Source organism: Bombyx mori, chromosome 24 (assembly GCF_030269925.1).
Source record: "Bombyx mori chromosome 24, ASM3026992v2".
In the NCBI taxonomy this organism is placed as follows: domain Eukaryota; kingdom Metazoa; phylum Arthropoda; class Insecta; order Lepidoptera; family Bombycidae; genus Bombyx; species Bombyx mori.
In genome coordinates this window covers 621,681-641,515 of record NC_085130.1, presented here as the reverse complement: position 1 = coordinate 641,515, position 19,835 = coordinate 621,681, and the positions used below count along the sequence as shown (strand labels likewise).

At 38.4% G+C, this 19,835-nt stretch overlaps 1 protein-coding gene across 6 annotated transcripts in view; it reads left to right on the top strand.

Annotated features, from left to right (window-relative positions):
• Positions 1–19,835, top strand: part of LOC101742925 (rho guanine nucleotide exchange factor 11) — a 167,082-nt gene that overhangs the window by 130,192 nt on the left and 17,055 nt on the right. For all 6 annotated transcript variants that reach the window (XM_062675585.1, XM_062675586.1, XM_062675589.1 and 3 more), the window contains 2 exons: positions 5,968–6,067; positions 7,221–7,349. In XM_062675585.1, coding sequence (XP_062531569.1) covers positions 5,968–6,067; positions 7,221–7,349 — 229 coding nt within the window. The remainder of the gene's footprint in view (positions 1–5,967; positions 6,068–7,220; positions 7,350–19,835) is intronic.

The window sequence follows — 19,835 nt, the reverse complement described above, 5'->3', positions numbered from 1 at the left end:
ACGCAATCTCGTAATACCCACTAGCAGAACCTGTTAAAAGTAATATTTTTCTTTTCTAATTTTGAACTAGCTTTTGCCCGCGACTTGGTCCGCGTGGAATAGTTCACAAATAATGCTTTATTTTAGAACAAATTTGGTTAGCATAAAAAACGTTATAGTGAGCCAACCTTAACATATAGACATATGCTGTCGCGGACTTTTTTTAGATCTTCTAAAGGCGAACAATTCTGTCATACATTATGTTATCGAAACTCTAACCGTTTCTGCAGCGCACGCAGCGGAAGCTCTCAAAAGGTAAAAAACCCGATTTTGAAACGGTCTTTAGTAGTGCTCCGCTTGTATTCGTCTTAGCGTGATGTTATATAGCCCATAGCGTTCCTGAAAGAATTTTTCAAATTGAACGAGTAGTTCCTGAGATTAGCGCGTTCAAACAAACAAACTCTTCAGCTTTATAATATTAGTATAGATTTGGCGGAATTAACAAGTGATAAGGTTTATTTTGAACAAGTTCAGTGACATATTAGTAGTATTGTTTCGTTAGATTAGATCGCTGCAATGGCGACTGTGCCCCTTCGCTAATCCGTGTCGGAGTGTGATGAAGGCTGGACCGCATTCCTAGAACGGTCACCGGCTCACGTCTAGCGATCGACCATATTGCTTTATGTTTTTACCTTCAAACTATGGCCTTAACTTCTTCGATTGCGCCCCTCGCATTGCCGATGCCCGTGAGCTATAACCATTATAAACTAGCTGACCCGGCAGACTTCGTAGTGCCTAAATCGATAAATAAAATACCTAAACTTTTGTATAAAATAAACTTAAAACAAGCAAAAGGAATCCGTTCGACGAGGGGACACATCAAAGAAAAAACCAAATTGTTATTTTTATTTAATTCCAAGCATTTTCACATTAATCTACCTTTTAGACCTTCTCTGGACTTCCACAAATAATTCAAGACCAAAATTAACCAAATCGGTCCAGCCGTTCTCGAGTTTTAGCGAGACTAACGAACAGCAATTCATTTTTATATAATAATATATAGATTAACTTTCAGAAGTAGCTATAATACATACGCGTAACTATGTACATGTTTTCTCGTAACGAGAAAACATTAAAACAACATCGCATTACAGCTCGAGTTTACAAACACGGTTACAAGTCGGCTGGCCTCCTGCCAATCCAACGTAGAATTCATTAATCATACGTAAGACGGTAGGTACATTGTTTTTTGTTCGTCATCCGCTAATATTGGTGCGTGGCTGGCAGCGGGGCGCGTAGGGAACCGCCAGAGTTGGTAACACTGTCCAAGGATTCTTGTATGAATACTGGATGGGAAACTATTATAATTAGGATGGTTATGTTAAACGGTAGTATGGTCGTGTCGTGCGTCCGCGCCAATAGGTAACACGCTGCCTATTCTTGGTGCGTAGTAGTTGCCTTCCGCTCTTAATGGCGGTTAGACTACACAATTGAGACTCCGATCGCACACGCAATTAGTTGGAGCTCACAACAGATGCTACTAATAACTACAGATTTAAAAAAAAAAAATTTTTGCTTAGATGGGTGGACGAGCTCACAACCCACCTGGTGTTAAATGGTTAATGGAGCCCATAGACATCTACGACGTAAATGCGCCACCCACCTTGAGATATAAGTTCTAAGGTCTCGAGTACAGTTACAACGGCTGCTCCACCCTTCAAACCGAAACGCGTTATTGCTTCACGGCAGAAATAGGCAGGATGGTGGTGCTACTCACAAGAGCGTGCGGACTCACAAGAGGTCCTACCACCAGTAAAATGGAGTAATGGAAATTGGCTAATAAACAGAGATAGATGAAGGAGTCGCATGGAGAAAGTTAAGGAAGTAGCAAGAATAGCTTGAAGATTTATTTTCATTTAAAAATCTAGTGAAAACTGAAATGTCCGTCGACCCAGAGCGAGTATGACCGCGCAAACTATAAACGAGTCCTTGTGAAGACTCGGAGACGCTCAGTAGCACGCGCGCGCCGGAAGTACTTATTTATAGATGGGTATCCTCGTTGAGTCACCGGGCCGCATTGTCGGGGTTCGATTCCCGTACTAAATTAGGATTAGCCTTCGTCGATTGTCGCTCGAGTGATGAATGCGTGATTGTAAAATTACGTTCGCTAAATGTTTAGCTTTCATTTTGGACACGACTTCAATGATGTTCATATTAGTTTATGTTCACCTACCTGCATTTGAATCAACGACCGCCGGTCCGACGTTCCGAGGTGGAGGGTGATGGGAGAGATGTGCTCAGCACTAAACGCTTCACTCTCTCCCCTTTGCCTTTTCATGAGTTCTGTCTCATGCGAGGTTCGGACGTCGGTTGTTAAGCGACAGGAGGTTTTAGTCAGTTCGACTCCCAAAAAAAAACTTGCATTTGAATAATAAAAATACTGTTTTGTTACAATTAAGCTAAATTATGGTATTAAGTTAAATTTTAAGTGAGCTGGTTATATTATTTGGAAAAAAAAAATAGATTCGATGATATTCTCTCAACATGGAAATCGTTAGTTAGGTACGTGTTTACCGAACAATTTGTATCTGCCTTTAGGATTTGAGCTCGGCTCGATATAAAAATATCCTGAATGACCTTAGCCTCCCCGCGCACTAGGAAGCCTGGCTGCGGCAACCAGGTTGCGGCAGCCAGACGATTATATGGCGGTGTATGGGAGCCCACGCACATACGTAGACCGGAACTCTTGGCTGCGGCAGCCAATACAACGCGCCTGTGTGGCTGCTGTCAGTCCCCGCGCACTTGCTGTAGCAGCCAATGCATATTCGTTTTGTCAAATGTTAGTTATTTGACACAGCATGCTTGTTCAATCTCTTGTATTTAAAAGAACCGGTCTGGGTATGTATGAACATCTTTAAAATAGTTATAGAATAAGCCTTTTGTGTGCCGTTCTAGAAAAAGCGGATGAATCCAGTGTCTTTTCTTTGCTTTGCGTTGTTTTACAAGATAAAGTCCCAAATCGTTCGACGAAAGAATCATAAATGGGCGACGATTGGTTTCTATAATTGGCTGCTTAAATATTTCGGTTGCCGCAGCCAGGCTGCCTAGTGCGCGGGGAGCCTTAAACAGGGCCTTAGTAGTAGGCAACGACTCGAACTGTGAACTCGGCATTAACGTTATTAGCGGCCATGAGCACTTACTTCTTCGTAAACCCAGAACTGTTGTTCTTTATTTGCGTATAAGAGCAGACGATACACCTGATGGCAAGCCGTTATCGGAGTCCAAAGATAACACGCCACATGTGGATGCCGCAGGCTGGGAATATTGATTTGGTAGAGTCTTCATGTTTCACGTCAAGTGGGCTGCGAATCACCCGCTAATAAAAAAACAATTGAAAAATAATTATCCAGTCACACGTAATGTTTCTTTGATAAATGTCAATGATTAGTTGAATAATGTCTCTGCTTTGTGCAGTTAATAATATACGGGTTCCGAGATGTAGCGACAGTGTAGCGATTACGCAGTAGGTTCGTTATGTACATACTCATTATGACGAAAAATGTTTTGAAGGCAACAATGTTAGATTAGCTGCTAATTTTTGCACAACCGAATTTTTCATTTTATTTGAATTTACAACATGTACATGTCGTCAAGATCGACCTGGTATTTAGCGCATAACTGATCATAGCTTTGGAGATGGTAGCTGTGTTTTAGCGACAGTCTCCAGTTTATTGAAACACACACAGCAGTGCTTAGAGCACAGAAATGCACAGGAAAAAAGCCGTTGCGAGGTCAACATGTAATTATAAATGTTTTTAGTTTTCCCTGTCTATATATAAGTGTTTCATGTCATAATGTATATTCAACGTTAACGAACAAAACTATTTAATTTTTGGTTTAAATAAATTAAAATGAATCTATACTTCTATACTAATATTATAAAGCTGCAGTGTTTGTTTGTTTGAACGCGCTAATCTCTGGAACTAAAAATTCTTTCAGTGTTACATAGTCCATTTATCGAGGAAGGCTATAGGCTATATAACATCACGCTAAGACCAATACAAGCGGAACACCGATAAAGAATGTTTCAAAATCGGGGTTATTTTAACCTTTTGAGAGCTTCCGCTGCGTGCGCTGCAGAAACGGTTAAAGTTACACTAAAATAATGTATGACAGAATTGTTCCCCTTTAAATGATCTAAAAAAAAGTCTGTGACAGCATAATAATATTTCTCTATGTTAAAGTTGGCTCACTATAACGTTTTTTATGCTAACCAAATTTTATTCTAAAATAAAGCATTATTTGTGAACTATTTCACGCGGACCAAGTCGCGGGCAAAAGCTAGTAATAAATAATCTTAGTAACGAGTCCGTGTCATCTGTCCTATTGACATTAAATTTTGTACATAACGGCTGTTGTTGGTATTCCTGGGAAGAATTCTGTTATAGCGCCATAAAACAGCGCGCAAGTAGTTTCCAAACGTCAGCGTGGTTCTTTCAGCCGTGGACACGAGCGAGGCGTGATCCGGCTTCACAAGGAAATGTAACATTAAAAACAATAATATCGATACCGCCGTTATAAATACACTGTGTACAGCAATGACGGGTACATGGTTCGTGAGATCATCGCTAATTTCGTATGAGTTTTATGTCGACGGCTCGATACATTCCGAATCGTTCAGATACACTGGCTAATGTCTAGTTGATGCTGTGCTCGCCGTGGCCGGCTGAAGACGTGGGATCCGGAATTTGGGTCGCGGAGACGAGACAGCTGTACGCGTGGCAGGAGGCGGTTAGAACCTCTCAGTCAACGCGTTCCGGTTTGAAGGGACAGATTGATGCCATTCCAATACTATTGAGACTTCGAACTCATGTTTCAACTTGAGCGGCATTATTCACGAACTTATATCTATGGACTTCTCTATAAGAACGTATCTTTATTTAATGCAACCAACAACAATGTAAAAATGACATTTACATTTAATAGTCGTGTCGTGAAGGCGTAGCGTACGAATACACTGGTAGTAGGACGTCTTGTGAGTCCGCACGGGTAGGTACCGCCGCCCCACCTATTGCTGCCGTGAACCAGTAATGAGTTTCGGTTTGAAAGGCGGGGCTGCCGTTGTAACTATACTGAGACCTTAGAACTTATATCTCAAGGTAAGTGGCGGCATTTATGTCATAGATGCCTATGGGCTCCGGCAACCACTTAACATCAGGTGGGTTGTGAGTTCGTCCACCCATCTATGCAATTTTTTGTTTGAGTCTAAAGAAAAGTGTCGATGACGCGTATAGTCGGTGTGACGAAGTGGTTTCCGCATGCGGTCACCGCCGCCCGGTCCGGTCCGGCTGATAGCGCTTTATCAATTTAACATTGACCCCGTGCGGCTCTGTCCGTGTATTAATATACATTATTGCTACGGAATCGGTTCGACCTTTATTATATTAGGGAAACAACCTTCTTCGCTGTTACAAACGCCTACATTTATATATGTATGTATGTTTATTAGAGTATTATATTGAATAATACAGGAGTAATTTACACAAGTCTTGCTGATTTTTATAATTGTTAAATCGTTAATGAAGTTGTGGAAAGTCGGCAAGTAAACTGATTGCGGATAGAAATATTATAAGAACACCTAAACAAACAATTGTAAAGTTGATTCTGATTATTTACATATCAGTTTTTTTGTTCATGTCCAAAATATTTGTAAATTTTCCAAGAACACCAAAATAATTCTATAACTTAATAAGAGATGGCGCTGTTATCAATTTTGTTCTTCTGAAATCTGTTAGACATTCTTCGACACCTAATGAATTAACGTAGTTGCTATTTTACAAACATGTTGCCCGTTTTATGAATGCTGCTTGTGTATGTAGTAGAGTGTTCGTGGTCATGGACGACGTGACGTAAAACTGTTGTAATCGTACCGTGCATTATGAATTTAATTTCATTCATTTTCTATAATATTGACCTTAATTTCCCCAGGAGAGTCAAGAAGGGAGGGTTCGACGGACGAGCCGTCCGCCCCCGAAGTCGACGTTGATAGTAACGATGTCAACTCTAAAGATGCTGACAAGGAAACCAAGTATGTTTACTTCTGACATTAATTGTATAAACTCTTTCATTTTCTTTTGGAGTCTGGGATAAAGCCTGTTTCTACGCTGTTTCACTGTAGCATATCCTACTTCAACCCATGTTTGAAAAGAAAACGCCTGGACTGTACCTCTGATAACTACCTACGTTCACACAGACGTGTAGGAGTCCATAGACACTTGAATATGGTTGATGCCCAGGTTGTGGTGCGGCCAGAGATCAGCCTCCGTTGTATTGGAGATATGGGTGGTAAATATACTTCACACTGTGGATACGATCACCCCTGACTGATTGTTTGTGGTCGCTGTCTCTCATTGCAAACTGACATTCTTCTAGTAAACTCCGTAATTACTATATAATACTAATAACAACAATAGGTAGGTACGGTCAAAGAGTGATTTTTCGTTATCACATTAATTAGCTCTGTCTATGTCCTGTCGCTCTGTAACTACAGAGGTTTTCAAAGATACTCTCTTTTGAATACATAACAGCTGTATGTTATGTGTAGATGCCAAATTTTCCTTCGTCATATTGCCATTTTACCATATTCCTGGCTAGAAATTTTCCATTGGCATCTAAAGATACGTTTTACATTAACTACATATTAAATATACATTAATTGATACAGTTAAACCGTTCTCAATTATTCCAAATGTAAAGGGCTAGTGACTGCATCTGCTTAAAGTGAAATATAACTGTGTTGTTGCTAATCGACACTAGATGGAAGTGGTCACGATTGAACTTTTGCTAAACCACAGTGCTGGAACTGGACTGGAACATACTGTCTATTAATGATAATGATATTTTTAGACTTACTCGCAAAAAAAAGAAACCAGAGGTAAACTAAAAAATTAGTGTGTGTATAGTTGCATTCAAACATATTACAACAACCCCTCTTTTACATTATACGATCAGATTCGATATTACATAGCTGTTTGCATGCATAGCGTTACATACGGCCAGTTACTGTCATATTTCTATTATTTTAAATGTATTTGCCAGTGTCATGGAAAGTGCTACACAAAACACACGTATTTTATTTCAAATATCAAGCCACACAAAACACAACCTTATCAATACCTCAACAATAGCTAATATTGTTATCAAAGTTTGATAACGTTTTGAATGTGTGTTGTGGCGTACAGTTGGCGTACAACGACATCTAGCGGTCGCGGCGTGAACCGCGCCGAGAGCTGTCGCGAGCGTGACGCGCCCCGCCGCGGGAAGCACCGCAACGCCAGCGACCCCAACCGACTCACCGCACACAACAACCAGTGAGTGCTCAATATCAACTATATTACACGAATATAGAACTTATAAATAAGGCCGTCCGCGCAAAAATTGTCTAATCTATAATTTTTCATATTCATGCTTATGTATTGAAATCGATTTAAAACAACAAATTTTGATGCAAAACTGGCCTATCCCTAGTTTCAACCATAGATAACAGATGGCGTTGTAAACATTATTTTTGCGCGAACATTACTTTTGCCTACGACGCAGTGTAAAATTAACTAAAATTTCATTACCTCCACACTAACGATGGTAAGCTTAGATCACTTTTGCGCTGACGGTATCAAATAGTAACAGATGTTATCTAAAAACAGTCTCCAGGTGAGAATTGAAATAAAAAAAAACTTGACGAAATTCTAACGCTATTCAAGAAATTATTGAGGAAATTATATCATAGCGGACACATGAGGTTTATAATAGAAAATAATATTACCCACATTTTGAGAGCATTGGAACATTCGTGTTTAATTTTTAACGTTGCAAAAGGTTCTACAGAATTCCACGTAGTGTCGATCGTGCAGTCAGAATACCGTAAAAAACACATCAATAGGAAATTAATTCGCTATAAAATACGTTGAGTTGAATGTTATTATGTATGTAACGTACTCGGAGGCTCAGATCGTTCCTTTTTGGACAAATTCAGTGACGTCACAAAAATATCCAGCTATAGGCAATACTGGTTTATGACCTGATAGTGATTGAATTGTTGAACTTCACATCAACATTTTAATGTTAAAAATACATTACTAGTTTGCGAACCTTGAGTAATAATATCGAAGTGTTACTAAGTACTTACGTCGCTAGGTACCTGAATTCCGTATAGATTCAATCAATAATTTAACTGGAACCCAAAAATCGTTGATATACTCAACAAGATCAGTAAAATAAAACAGACAGTAAATTAAAAAATTCAAACGTTCTGTTGATTCGTATTATGTATTTGTATTAATAAAGTTGGCTAGTCCCGATTAACTGGAATAATTTATGGACGAACAATCGATAGCAACTCATCGCTCGAGCGCTCTCCATTGAAAACACCTATTCACTAGCTAGCTAGTTAGTATAGGAGATAGCTGTAAAATGTCACAGTCTAGTCACATTTACAGAAGGATAAAAATTCACACATCATTTTAGTTTTAATATCGTATTATATTCATTAGTTTTCCCATGTTGCACTAAATTCGTCGTGGCCTAATGGATAAGACGTCCAGTGCATTCGTGTTGCCATACACCGATGTTCGAATCTCAGGCGGGTACCAATTTTCTAATGAAATGTGGGGCAGCCGTTGTAACATGTTGTAACTATACTTGAGACCTTAGAACTTATATCTCAAGGTGGGTGGCGCATTTACGTTGTAGATGTCTATGGGCTCCAGTAACCACTTAACACCAGGTGGGCTGTGAGCTCGTCCAACAAAATAAGAAAAAAAAAAACGAAAGGCAATTCGCAAATAATTACAATGTGATTGGCAAACTGTATTATAACTGTTGTAATTACAGGGCTTAGTAACCACCTAATAAACTCAGTAATCTATATGTTTTATCAAAAAAGTCCATAGAGAAATATTAATAACTATTTATACCGTAGTTCTAAGTCGACCCTTCTGCACGCTATCGATTTTGCGTGCATCTTTTTCTTATTTCGTGTTCTCTCCAGATTCAAACTTCAGGCGTTCAGACATCAAATTGTTACAAGTTCAAATAGAATTTCAAACGGTTATCACCTTTAATTCTCTTGAGAATAAATACAAATTTTCTGTGAACGGAATTATAATACCAATTTTATTTAGAAACAAAATTCTAGATCGAGTTTTGTTTGTGTTAGAACAATTTCTATTGAATATTTTATGGTTTTTATTGAAAAAAGAAATGTATTCTTCTATAATACATTTTTTAGTAGGAAAATTTCAATAATGTAGTGCTATTTTATGTTAAACCATCTAGTTTTATTGGTGATTGTGTACAAATTCTATAGTTGACGTCATTATTACATAGTGTTACTGTCTTATTTTTAGTTCTTGGATCTCGTATGCTGTTTATCATCAGTAGCGTTGAGATCACGAGGTACTTGGATGTGTTCTCGACAAAAATAATTTCAGTAAAACTACAATAGCAAAATGCTTACCGCAAAGTCACTTATCATCAATTGAATCATCTGAAAATCCAATTGCGCCCAGCATTGCAGGTTGTTATTTCGGTATCATTACTAGAAACTGTAAATTCTTGGAACATTGATAATTTTCTTCATAATTTGCGTAAACAAGACCCACGTAAAGTTTAATGTGAGCCGTCTGTTTGTAAACAGTTTTACAGACAATGGATCTATTTAAAGTGGTCTCAATGCCGGTAATAGCAAATTAACATCGACCTGCGTTTCAAACGAATCTACTATCTGCCTGAGGTCAAGTTTAATGGTTTTTGTGTGATATCTCAAGCTACGCTTCATTTATAAAATTAAGGAGACACCATTTTCCTTATTATCTTCAGCGTATGGTATTCGAATACTTTGACACAGCGGCTTAGCTGTACCTCTGGTATGCTGACGTCCATGACCGACGGTGACCACTTACTGCCAGGCGGCTATGCTACTCGTCTATCTGTCTACAAGGACAGTAAAATATAACTGAAACTTGAAAAATAAAGTACACACTGTACTAGACGAAATTCCCAGCGTAACGGACCGAGGTGGCAACTTTAATTGGTTTATTGAATCCAATAAGACAAGAGCTCGGTCGATGAAAATGTTATTGCTTACGAGAGATCAAGCCTTGCTGGACGTATCGTTTCAGTAACAAGCTCATACTATTTCAGATTTCAGTACAAATCGGGACGCGGTCGACGACGCATTGCGGGCGCTGTGTCGTTCTGTGTTAAGCGAATTTGTCTCTTAAACTGAGAGCAGTAAAGTTTTAATACGACGTACTGAAGAAATTACGAATTATCAAAACATACTTTTATGTTATTTGTATTCTAAGGTATAGTCCGTCTCAGAATAAAATAGTAAGTAGAAAATTAAATTGAGGAATTCGTTTCCGGAAATTCTTGTGTCGCGACACCAAGATGGCCACTCTAGTTTCAGTCACCCAAAGTCTGGTCATACTATTTTTGAGATTGCGCCGTTGCATTGTGTCTGTCGGTACACCGGGCGCCTTACCTATTCGCCGTGAAACGATATGATGCCCACATTAAAGTGAACAAACAGCCTTTGTCTCCCCGGTCTGGTCGTTATCATCACGAAAACGGCTGTCTCACCGGTTCCATGCGGCTCTATAGAAAACTAGCTTTTTCCCGCGACTCCGTCCGCCTGGAATAGTTACTTTGGCATAACGCTAAATTTTACCAACACTTCATTTACGTAGAAAGTGAAAAAATTTTTGAATTATAGAATGTTAGGGAGCTATTTAAACCCCTATTTTGAAACATTATTTAATGGTGCTCCACTTGTATTGGTCTTACCGTGATGTCATATAGCCTATAGCCTTCCTCAATAAATGGGCTATCTAACACTGAAACAATTTTTCAAATCGGACCAGTAGTTCCTGAGATCAGCGCGTTCAAACAAACAAACTCTTCAGCTTTACAATATTAGTATAGTATGGAACCGAGTCTTGTCTTGCCATTGCGCTGCTGGAATCTATTTATTGTGTTATTGTATGATGAAATTTCTCGTGTACCCCTCGTGTCGTACGTTGATGGTACCATGACAGAAGCCTTTGTTGGAGTGCCAATAACAAGTGTAGCAAGTTCGTCCATAATCGGATAAATGCTTCGAGAACTTATAGAGGATAAAAGTATAAACGAAAATCATTTATTTTATATATAAAGAAGCACTTTTATGTTATTGCTCGGTAGACCGACGGTGCTCGTGCAAGGTTTCTTGCGATTATTGGGATTCAAGTTTTGGCCTGATTTGTTAAAAGGACTCATAGATACCACCACATTTACTGATTAATTTATTACTGCTTGTCAAAGCTAGATGAAAAAAGCCGTAAATCAAGCTCAGTGGCGTGCAATTGGAGGGATCTATGTTCAGCAGTGGACTGCTATAGGCTGATGATGATGGGTTCTTGCCAGGGTATATAACATTCTATTACTTTTTTTTTGCGAAATGATGTCACTGATGGCAGTTTGGCTGGCCTATTAGTTCTCAGAAGAAATTGATATTCAAACCCTTCGTTTCGAGAACCTATTTTCATCTTATTGACAATTTGACTCCTACGTCTCCACCTGTGATCCTTATTTGGAACCACAAAACTGTTTGTTTCTGCAGTAAAAGCAGTTATGCGTATCGGGTTGATGGGTAAGGTATCGTCAATTATTCCAATGCTATAGAGGTTTCGACCTAATATCTCAGCGTGGGTGGTCAGGTTGTGATGTTGTCTGTAACTGTACACGGCACCACATGTTAAGTAAGACATGAATTGCCATTTTGCCTTTTTGACATTAGCCCAGATAGTGCATTCTAGATTGGATATTAATCTCTCTTTTTGTCTTTTTATATTCACTCCGTTAGTGTTATTTTCATTACCCCTCCCATTTAAGATAATTACGATTACTAGTGGTCCCGCGGTAGTCGAAATTCGACTATAATTAATTGAAATTATAAGTTTGTATACTATTATGATTATATTGTCAAAGACTACTTCTATAATCACAGATTTCGCCAAGACTATGCATATACTTTAGACAAATATTAATAAAGACAAAAAATATTTAATCTATTTGCAATTTGACCACAGACTTATAAGCAATAAGAAAAGTTTGACAATATTCAAATAGTTATGCATGGGTGTGTGTGTCAAATAAATGGTAGTATGTGTAATGTTTTTTTTATTGATTTAATGTATCTTTTGTGCATTATTTAAAAGAAATATTAGCATTGTGCACTTCTTCTCTATATTCTCTATAAGTGTGGAAAATTTCATGCTCCTCCGTCCGCGCAATTTTCGCAAAAAGGGATACAAAGTTATTGCTTCACGTATTAATATTTTTTTATTATTATTTTTTTATTGCCTAGATGTGTGGACGAGCTCACAGCCCACCTGGTGTTAAATGGTTACTGGAACCCATAGACATCTACAACGTAAATGCGCCACACACCTTGAGATATAAGTTCTAAGGTCTCTCAGTATAGTTACAACGGCTGCCCCACCCTTAAAACCGAAACGCATTACTACTTCACGGCAGAAATAGGCGGGGCGGTGGTACTTACCCGTGCGGACTCACAAGAGGTCCTACCACCAGTAATTACGCAAATTATAATTTTGCGGGTTTGGTTTTTATTACACGATGTTATTCCTTCACCGTGGAAGTCAATCGTGAACAATTGTTAAGTACGTATTTCATTAGAAAAATTGGTACCCGCCTGCGGTATTCGAACACCGGTGCATCGCTATATATGAATGCACCGGACGTTTTATCCATTAGGCCACGACGACTTCAAAATAATATTTAGATAACGCGGATAAGTTTGCGGCCTTTTGAATTTTATATTACATATTGTGGTCTTGAAAACCTACTGCTTCGTTACTCAGTAGTCAGAGCCTCCTCCAAGGGGGATCCTTTGCTTCCAACGCGAAGCGAATAAACGATATGAGCAAACATTCTATTGATTAACTACCGTTGGAGTTACAGTAACAACAAAATAAATTAAAAATACTAAACAAATTCTAAAAATACAAGTTAATATCAACATGATAAATGACAAAAATCTTAATAATTATGGATCTATAAATCCAAGACGAGAAAGAAAGTCTTATCCAAAAATAAACATTTAAATCGGGTCTGTCCAAAATAAGCAGCTGTTTAAAATATACCCTGAAAATACCGAATGCGCCTGGATGACGCGTGCTAAGTTTTATTGCATTACAAGCGACGCTAATTCCTTGTAATACTCCTGGCGTTGTGCCAACAGCTCCGTGTCGTGGTGCTCCCGTGATGTTGCACCGGTCCCCATTGAGCGTTTCTTAAAACCTTAGGCAATCACAGCGCTCACTTTTTTTTCCTACCTATGCTGATAGTCTTAAGAGGCTATTTCAACTTCACACTAACGTGTAGGTGAGCTCACGGGGCTCAAACCGGAGTGTTGCTAACACTGGCCCTAGTAAGAGTAGTGCTTCGCAGAATCTACCACCTGATCGGAAACGTGACCCACTGAGAAGATCCGGCGAGGAACTCAGTAGGCTTTGTCTATGAGTTAATTCGCTCGTCGAGCCCTTCGTCGCAAGCGACGGGTTCGACGAGGACGGTGACCGGTGCTTGTGGTACCTAAAAGCACCGTTAGTGGATCGGGAGGATCCGTAATGACGTGTAAGCGCTCACGTTTACGGACTACCTCGTAGTACACTTCGTAGTAAAATTGACAGCAAAAAGCTCTTTAAACATGAGCTGGCTATTAAGCATGATAAGCTTTAACTCTGATATGGCTTGTTCACCTTTGAACAAAGTTTAAAAGTGCGGTATTGTGGATTACAATAATGAGCCTTTCTGATCGAAACCTTGTTAATAATTCATCATTTTATCATTATGTTTTTTAAACGACCTGCATTTTTGCCAGACTAAGGTAACAAAAAGCTTATGTTTCGCTTTGGCAGACGTTATAGCTTGACAGTGTAGAAAAAGCATCGTTTTAAAGCACCCACTGATTTTAGCGCTAGATATAAATTTTTATCGACGCATAACTGTTGGTAACGCGTGTACAGTAATACTTTAATGTCTTGACGTAGTTTCAGCATCAGCACATAGTAGTCCTTATATGTTGTTAATGTGATGTTTGCTCGTGTGTGTGGGTTTACGAGGATGGTTACGGCAGGCGAGACTTCCTACGTTTAGTGGCCATATGTGTGCCACCACATCCCGATTTGCAATGCATTGGTGTGATCGAATTTATAACACGTTCCAATATCGTTTAGAATGAAAGAGTCTAATGTGGGCATCCTTTTAACATATTCCCCTTCTCACATCGTGCGCTAGAATGAGATTAGATGATCTAGTTTCAGAAAATTCCTTTGTCTGAAAAAGTTTGGTATTATGCGTGGATTTAGCTCGGTCATCTGATGGCACTCTTACATATTTTCCACTATTCAGGTTCTTCGTTAGCTTTTGTTACCTTGTCATTCATTACCTATCTGTAATTGCCTTTTTTCTCCCACAGTCTTGTTGTAATTTTCAAAACGTCCTTTTCGCATATACATACATGTGTCTACAATATCAAAAAGCATTCAGAATGATACAAGAGACAAATTTTCTTGGAGACAAATTTTCGTAAAGACGCAAATTTGTCTCCAAGAAAATTTGTCTCTCACAGTCCTCCAACATACACGGAACCTTGAAAGGAATCATACTCGCGACGCGACTTTACTGCCTTCAGACACATTTTAGAATTATGACCGTCAATAAAAACCGGCGATGGTTTTCCATAAGCGTAAACATTCCGGGCCCGCACCGGAAGGTTTCCGCGCAATGGAAACCTACAGATTTTCTTACATGTGGGATAAGTTTTGTGGCTATGGAAATACGTTCTAAATTTGGATGCAGTTTAGGTAAATTATGTGATCCATATGACCATGAATTCTAAATCTAATATATAAAATTCTCATGTCACACTGTGCGTGATTGAACTCCTCCGAAACGGCTCGACCGATTTTCGTGAATCTTAGCGTGCATATTGGCTAGAGTGGAGAATCGGACAACATCTATCCCCCTAAATGTTAAGGGTGGTCCACCCCTAAATTTTTTTATTTATTTTTTAATCAAATTTTTTGGTTTTTATTTTTTTATGATACAGCATACAAAAATACATACAACCGTAAATTTTCACCCCTCTACGATCAACCCTTATAACTTATAAAATCGTTCCCTGAGATGAAATTGAGAAAATTTCGTACATTAATATAAGCGGTAAACAATGTATGTGTTTTCAACCAATGTTAAGCTAAAGTAAGTTTAAATCCATGTCGTATTATTGTGTGACGAAGAGTGGTTATGTGATGTGGTGAACGTCATTGTGTGCTAAAGGCCTTCATTATAGTTACGCACCCTTAGGTTACGGGAATCTTGCTGCCAGCCATTTCGTGATTGTGATGATTAACTTGATAAAGTTGACTTTATGATATTGGATAATAAATTGGATTCCCAGTTTCTATATTAATTTCTGTGTGTTTGTCGGAGATGTGAATGTTCAACAGTGGACGGTGAATAATGATAAAGACCCAATATTTGAATATCACAAATTTAAATTTTTACGGAATCTAATTTCGACGGAAAGCATTATGTGATAATAGAGGCCAAGAGATTGTTTTTATGTTCTTTCGAATAATAAAATGACATTAATCAAGATGAAATATTTGATTCTTTCCAATATTTTAAGGAGCTGCAATACTTTAAACAAATGTATGTCGATAGGTCTCAAGGTCTCCGGTCTCTCACGAGAGAGCTTTACCTAAAATAACAGAAATAGCATCAATTTGCACGGGGACACATTTCGAGGACCACTAAGCCAGATAAGCGTTTATCTGGGACTTTGATGGAGTATCTCGGTGAGGGGTTACGTAATTGATGCAGCTTTTAGTACTCGTGACGACGGAACTTTTGCAATGGACTTACCGTAGGTTGAGATTTTTGTGAATTTTGCAGATATTTGAAAATGGTTTTCGTTTGATTCGAAGCATATGGTATAGATTAATAATTATTGTCACGTGGGAACATAAGTGGTCTTAGTGGTGAAGTGAGGTCGAACAACTTTCATGTGGATAAAAAAACTTTATTACTATAATTTTAATGCATAGTTGCGTTAAAAGCTAAGATTAGTACTTAATTCATTATCATCATCATAGTCGGCTACTCTTGACAGAGCAGTCGTGGTCATGTGGAATCCTTGTTTATTAAAACCTTGACAGCTGTTTTCCATAGTTCGCGACCTGAGGATTGGCGCATGCACTCGTTAAGTAGGGTTTTTGGTGAGGATTGTCATCTGATCAGTCCAGCGCATGAGATTTCGTCCACGAGATCTTTTACCATTGACAACCCTGAACAACTTAATTACAACAAAATAAAACAATCTGGAGCGAACACCTCATTCTCAAATCTCATAGTATCTTCTAAACGATTATTAACTCTGTACCTAACAGCCGCAGTTGCAATAGTTTTGCAATCAGCATTTACGAAAATGAGGTTCAAAAAAAGTTTACAGAATGAAAGCGATCTATAAAACGATTTGAGTTTAATGAAGGGAAACCGACAAAATTATCCATATGTGTGTTGTGTGCCAGTGGTGCCTTGGAACTTCATTAGTTAAATTCAATTTGTCTTCGTTTTAAAATACGTGCGTTTTATTCATGTGCTTTATATTTCATAACTTCCTTGCCGTTTGATTGGAAACTCGCCAACGTCCACATTCCTAATATATCTTCTCTTCGTATAACAGAGCCCCAAATAGTCATAATTTCTGGTTGATCGTATTTTTTCATATTTCGACTTGTATCCAATGCCAATACAATTTCGATGCGTTTCATGTCTATGTTGTTTAAAATATTCGTTTCTTTGTTGTAAAATAGAAATGTTTCCATTATCTGCTGATTGATTGCTTCTGTTTCGATGGATTCTTTCCACGGATTGCAAATTTTTATATTAGACGCTTTAATAACATTGGAACTGTTATGTTGTTGTACATTTATCAGAATCCTCTTTTTCCTTTGTTGTAATTTTATTCTTGGTTCGCTGAAAAGAGCCTTGCAATCATGCCTATAGATAGAGTAAAATGCAAGATGTTAGAACCGTAAGATGTTAGAACCGTATAGAACACAATTATATTTAGCTACTGGTGGTGGATGACAGAGTTCGTGTTATCATCATCCCACGCGCTGCCGTCATGGTTATCATCGCTTGTTCCTTCTCGAGGGAACGTTTAGTTGTCTATAACGTTGTGTTTTAAATATTCTTACAGTGTAACCACCCCATGTGATTTATGGACGGTTGGTACTATTCATCTTGATTCGGTTCGACACTTTTTCGGTTCACGTTAGGCCATTTGTTCACAGCAACTGACAGGTGCCAACTCGGTTGGTGTATTGCTTGCTTTTAGCCCTTGTATATCTTAGTACTTTATTCAAGTATTTTAGGTCGTTGTTGGTACTAGACACGTGGGCTTCAAATTAGCATGATTGAGGAGGTTCTCAGTTTGAGGGCATAACTTATTTGTGCTTTGGATAAAGAACAAAAGATAGACTAACCTTTTTATAAGTATTGAAAGTGGTAAGGCGTTTAATGAGCTATCATGTACCACTGTCCTGACTATCTGTTGCGTAGTCAATTAATGGCGATAGTGCATAAGGCTAGCAACTTGTTGTAACTTTATCATATCGTTCTATGTTATTGGTTTTAAAGTTATTTCTTCGTTCAAAGGAAATAATTTATCGTTATTAAAACCCAAAATAACACTCTTTTGGACGAATTGACTATGGTCTATTCTTTTATAGCTGATGCGATTCAAATAATCAAAGACGATATTGAACGAATGTTTGCGTAGTTGTAAAAGTTTATGAAGCATCAGTTTTATGAGATTCATCAGTTACATGTGATGAAGTAAACAATTGTGATTTAATACTGTCTTATGGTTTTTGTAAGTTTATCTTCCTGTGTATGTAATTAATGTCATTATTAATCCGTTTTGCTGCAAAGTTCCGGCACAATTTCATTGACATTAAATTGTTTTATAAAAATTAAAAGCCAACGTACAAATATAACGTACGCGCGAAAGGGCTGCTTGTGATACAAATATATGGACATTGCTAAAGCCAGAAAAAAAATGGATCTATAACTAATCGAGTTCTACAACCACTTCTTCATCATCGACACGTGGTACTGTTATCTTTATCTGGTCTTAGTATCTAACTCTAACTCGGAGCCTGGGCTTGAGCTGGTATTTTGGAGCCCCGAACCGGACGGTTTTTATTTAAGTAGGTTTGAAGTAAAGCTGTTGTATTCTTTGTACGAGGAGCACTGCTGCTTGAGATACAGGTTTTATCACCTAGTTCAAGCGCAGATGCACATTATGCTTGTGTTTCTACTTCTATGTTAATAATAAATAGATATTTTCGAATTTGTATGCCAATCTCGCACGGGCTCAGATGCAATTTGCTGATCATATTTTGGTTTTATCTATTGCTAACGTCTGTTATCCTGCTTCGAATAGGAGAGTATACTCCCGCCCCGCTCCGCCCACCCCCGCCACAGCCCTTGCCCAACTCGACCCTGCCCTGTTAATAACCACAACTATTGTAATTCTAAATTACCTGTCCGGTGCACTATTAATGTCTCCCGTTGGAACGACCTCGTCTCAGATATGCGGCGGTTTCGCAGACCGATCCGGTTCAGACTTAATTGAAAGAAATCTGAACGCTTTATAGGTGGAAACGTAAATCAATCGTCGGTTACACAGTATCGTGTATCTTTTGATCTGATGCCAAATATTTCCTTGGAACTGGATGCGCGAAACGGATTCGATCCACTAAATAGATCGCGGATAGTGACGATGAAAATCGATTATTTCATAACGTGATACATAGTATGAGGAAAAGGTATTTTATTTAGAAGAGAACTAGGGAACAGCGCTAAGAGGAACGGTCCAGTAGACCCTAGTGGTATTCACCAATATTTAATGTTTAACAAAAAATGGGCAAATGCACAAAATGGTCGTTCTAAGAAGACATTGATGGACTCTGTGAAAAATCATATGCGAGTGAAGAGTGTGAGAGCATAGGTGAATTATGATAGGTCTCAATGGAAAATGAGGACATAAAACGACGACCCGACATAGTGGGATTAGGGTAAGACAAGAAAGAACGACTTAATCGAAGGCCTGCCAGTATGTGGGACTTCTTATCTATTTGGCCAAGTATACTGAAACTCACGCCAATAATGATTATTCGATTTCCCTGGAAATATGTATATTAATGTCGAGATTGAACCGCCCGGCTCTTGAGATTATAAAGCGGGGTCCACTAGCAGATCCGCGGGGCGGACCGTGCTTAATATTTAGAACTGCTCCCGTCGAAATGTTTCGATCATATTTTTCGTAGTTTTCGATATGATCTCATTTTTTTTAAACTATTGTTATTCGATGACCTGAATTTGTGCACGCATGTATGTGTGTTTATATTTCGCGTAGAAGTATTCGTATGTGGGTTAAGAGCGTGTTTTCATGTTTTATTTTATGTATTTTTGATGTCTTGAAGTTTAGTGTTTTAGTGAAGGAATGTTTGTCGGGGAATCGGGACTAGGTAAAAATATTTGTGGTATGATCTTGCTTTTTTATTCAGTTTCAGTTTTGGGGGACGTCGTTGCATTTTTTTTTTAAATGGCTTTAAAGGAGAAGGCGTAGTTTCTTTGAGATTTGTGTAAAGGTTTTCTAATCAATAATTCAGTCCACTATCTTTTGCCATGTAGTGAAGTTGATATAAGAAATTTGT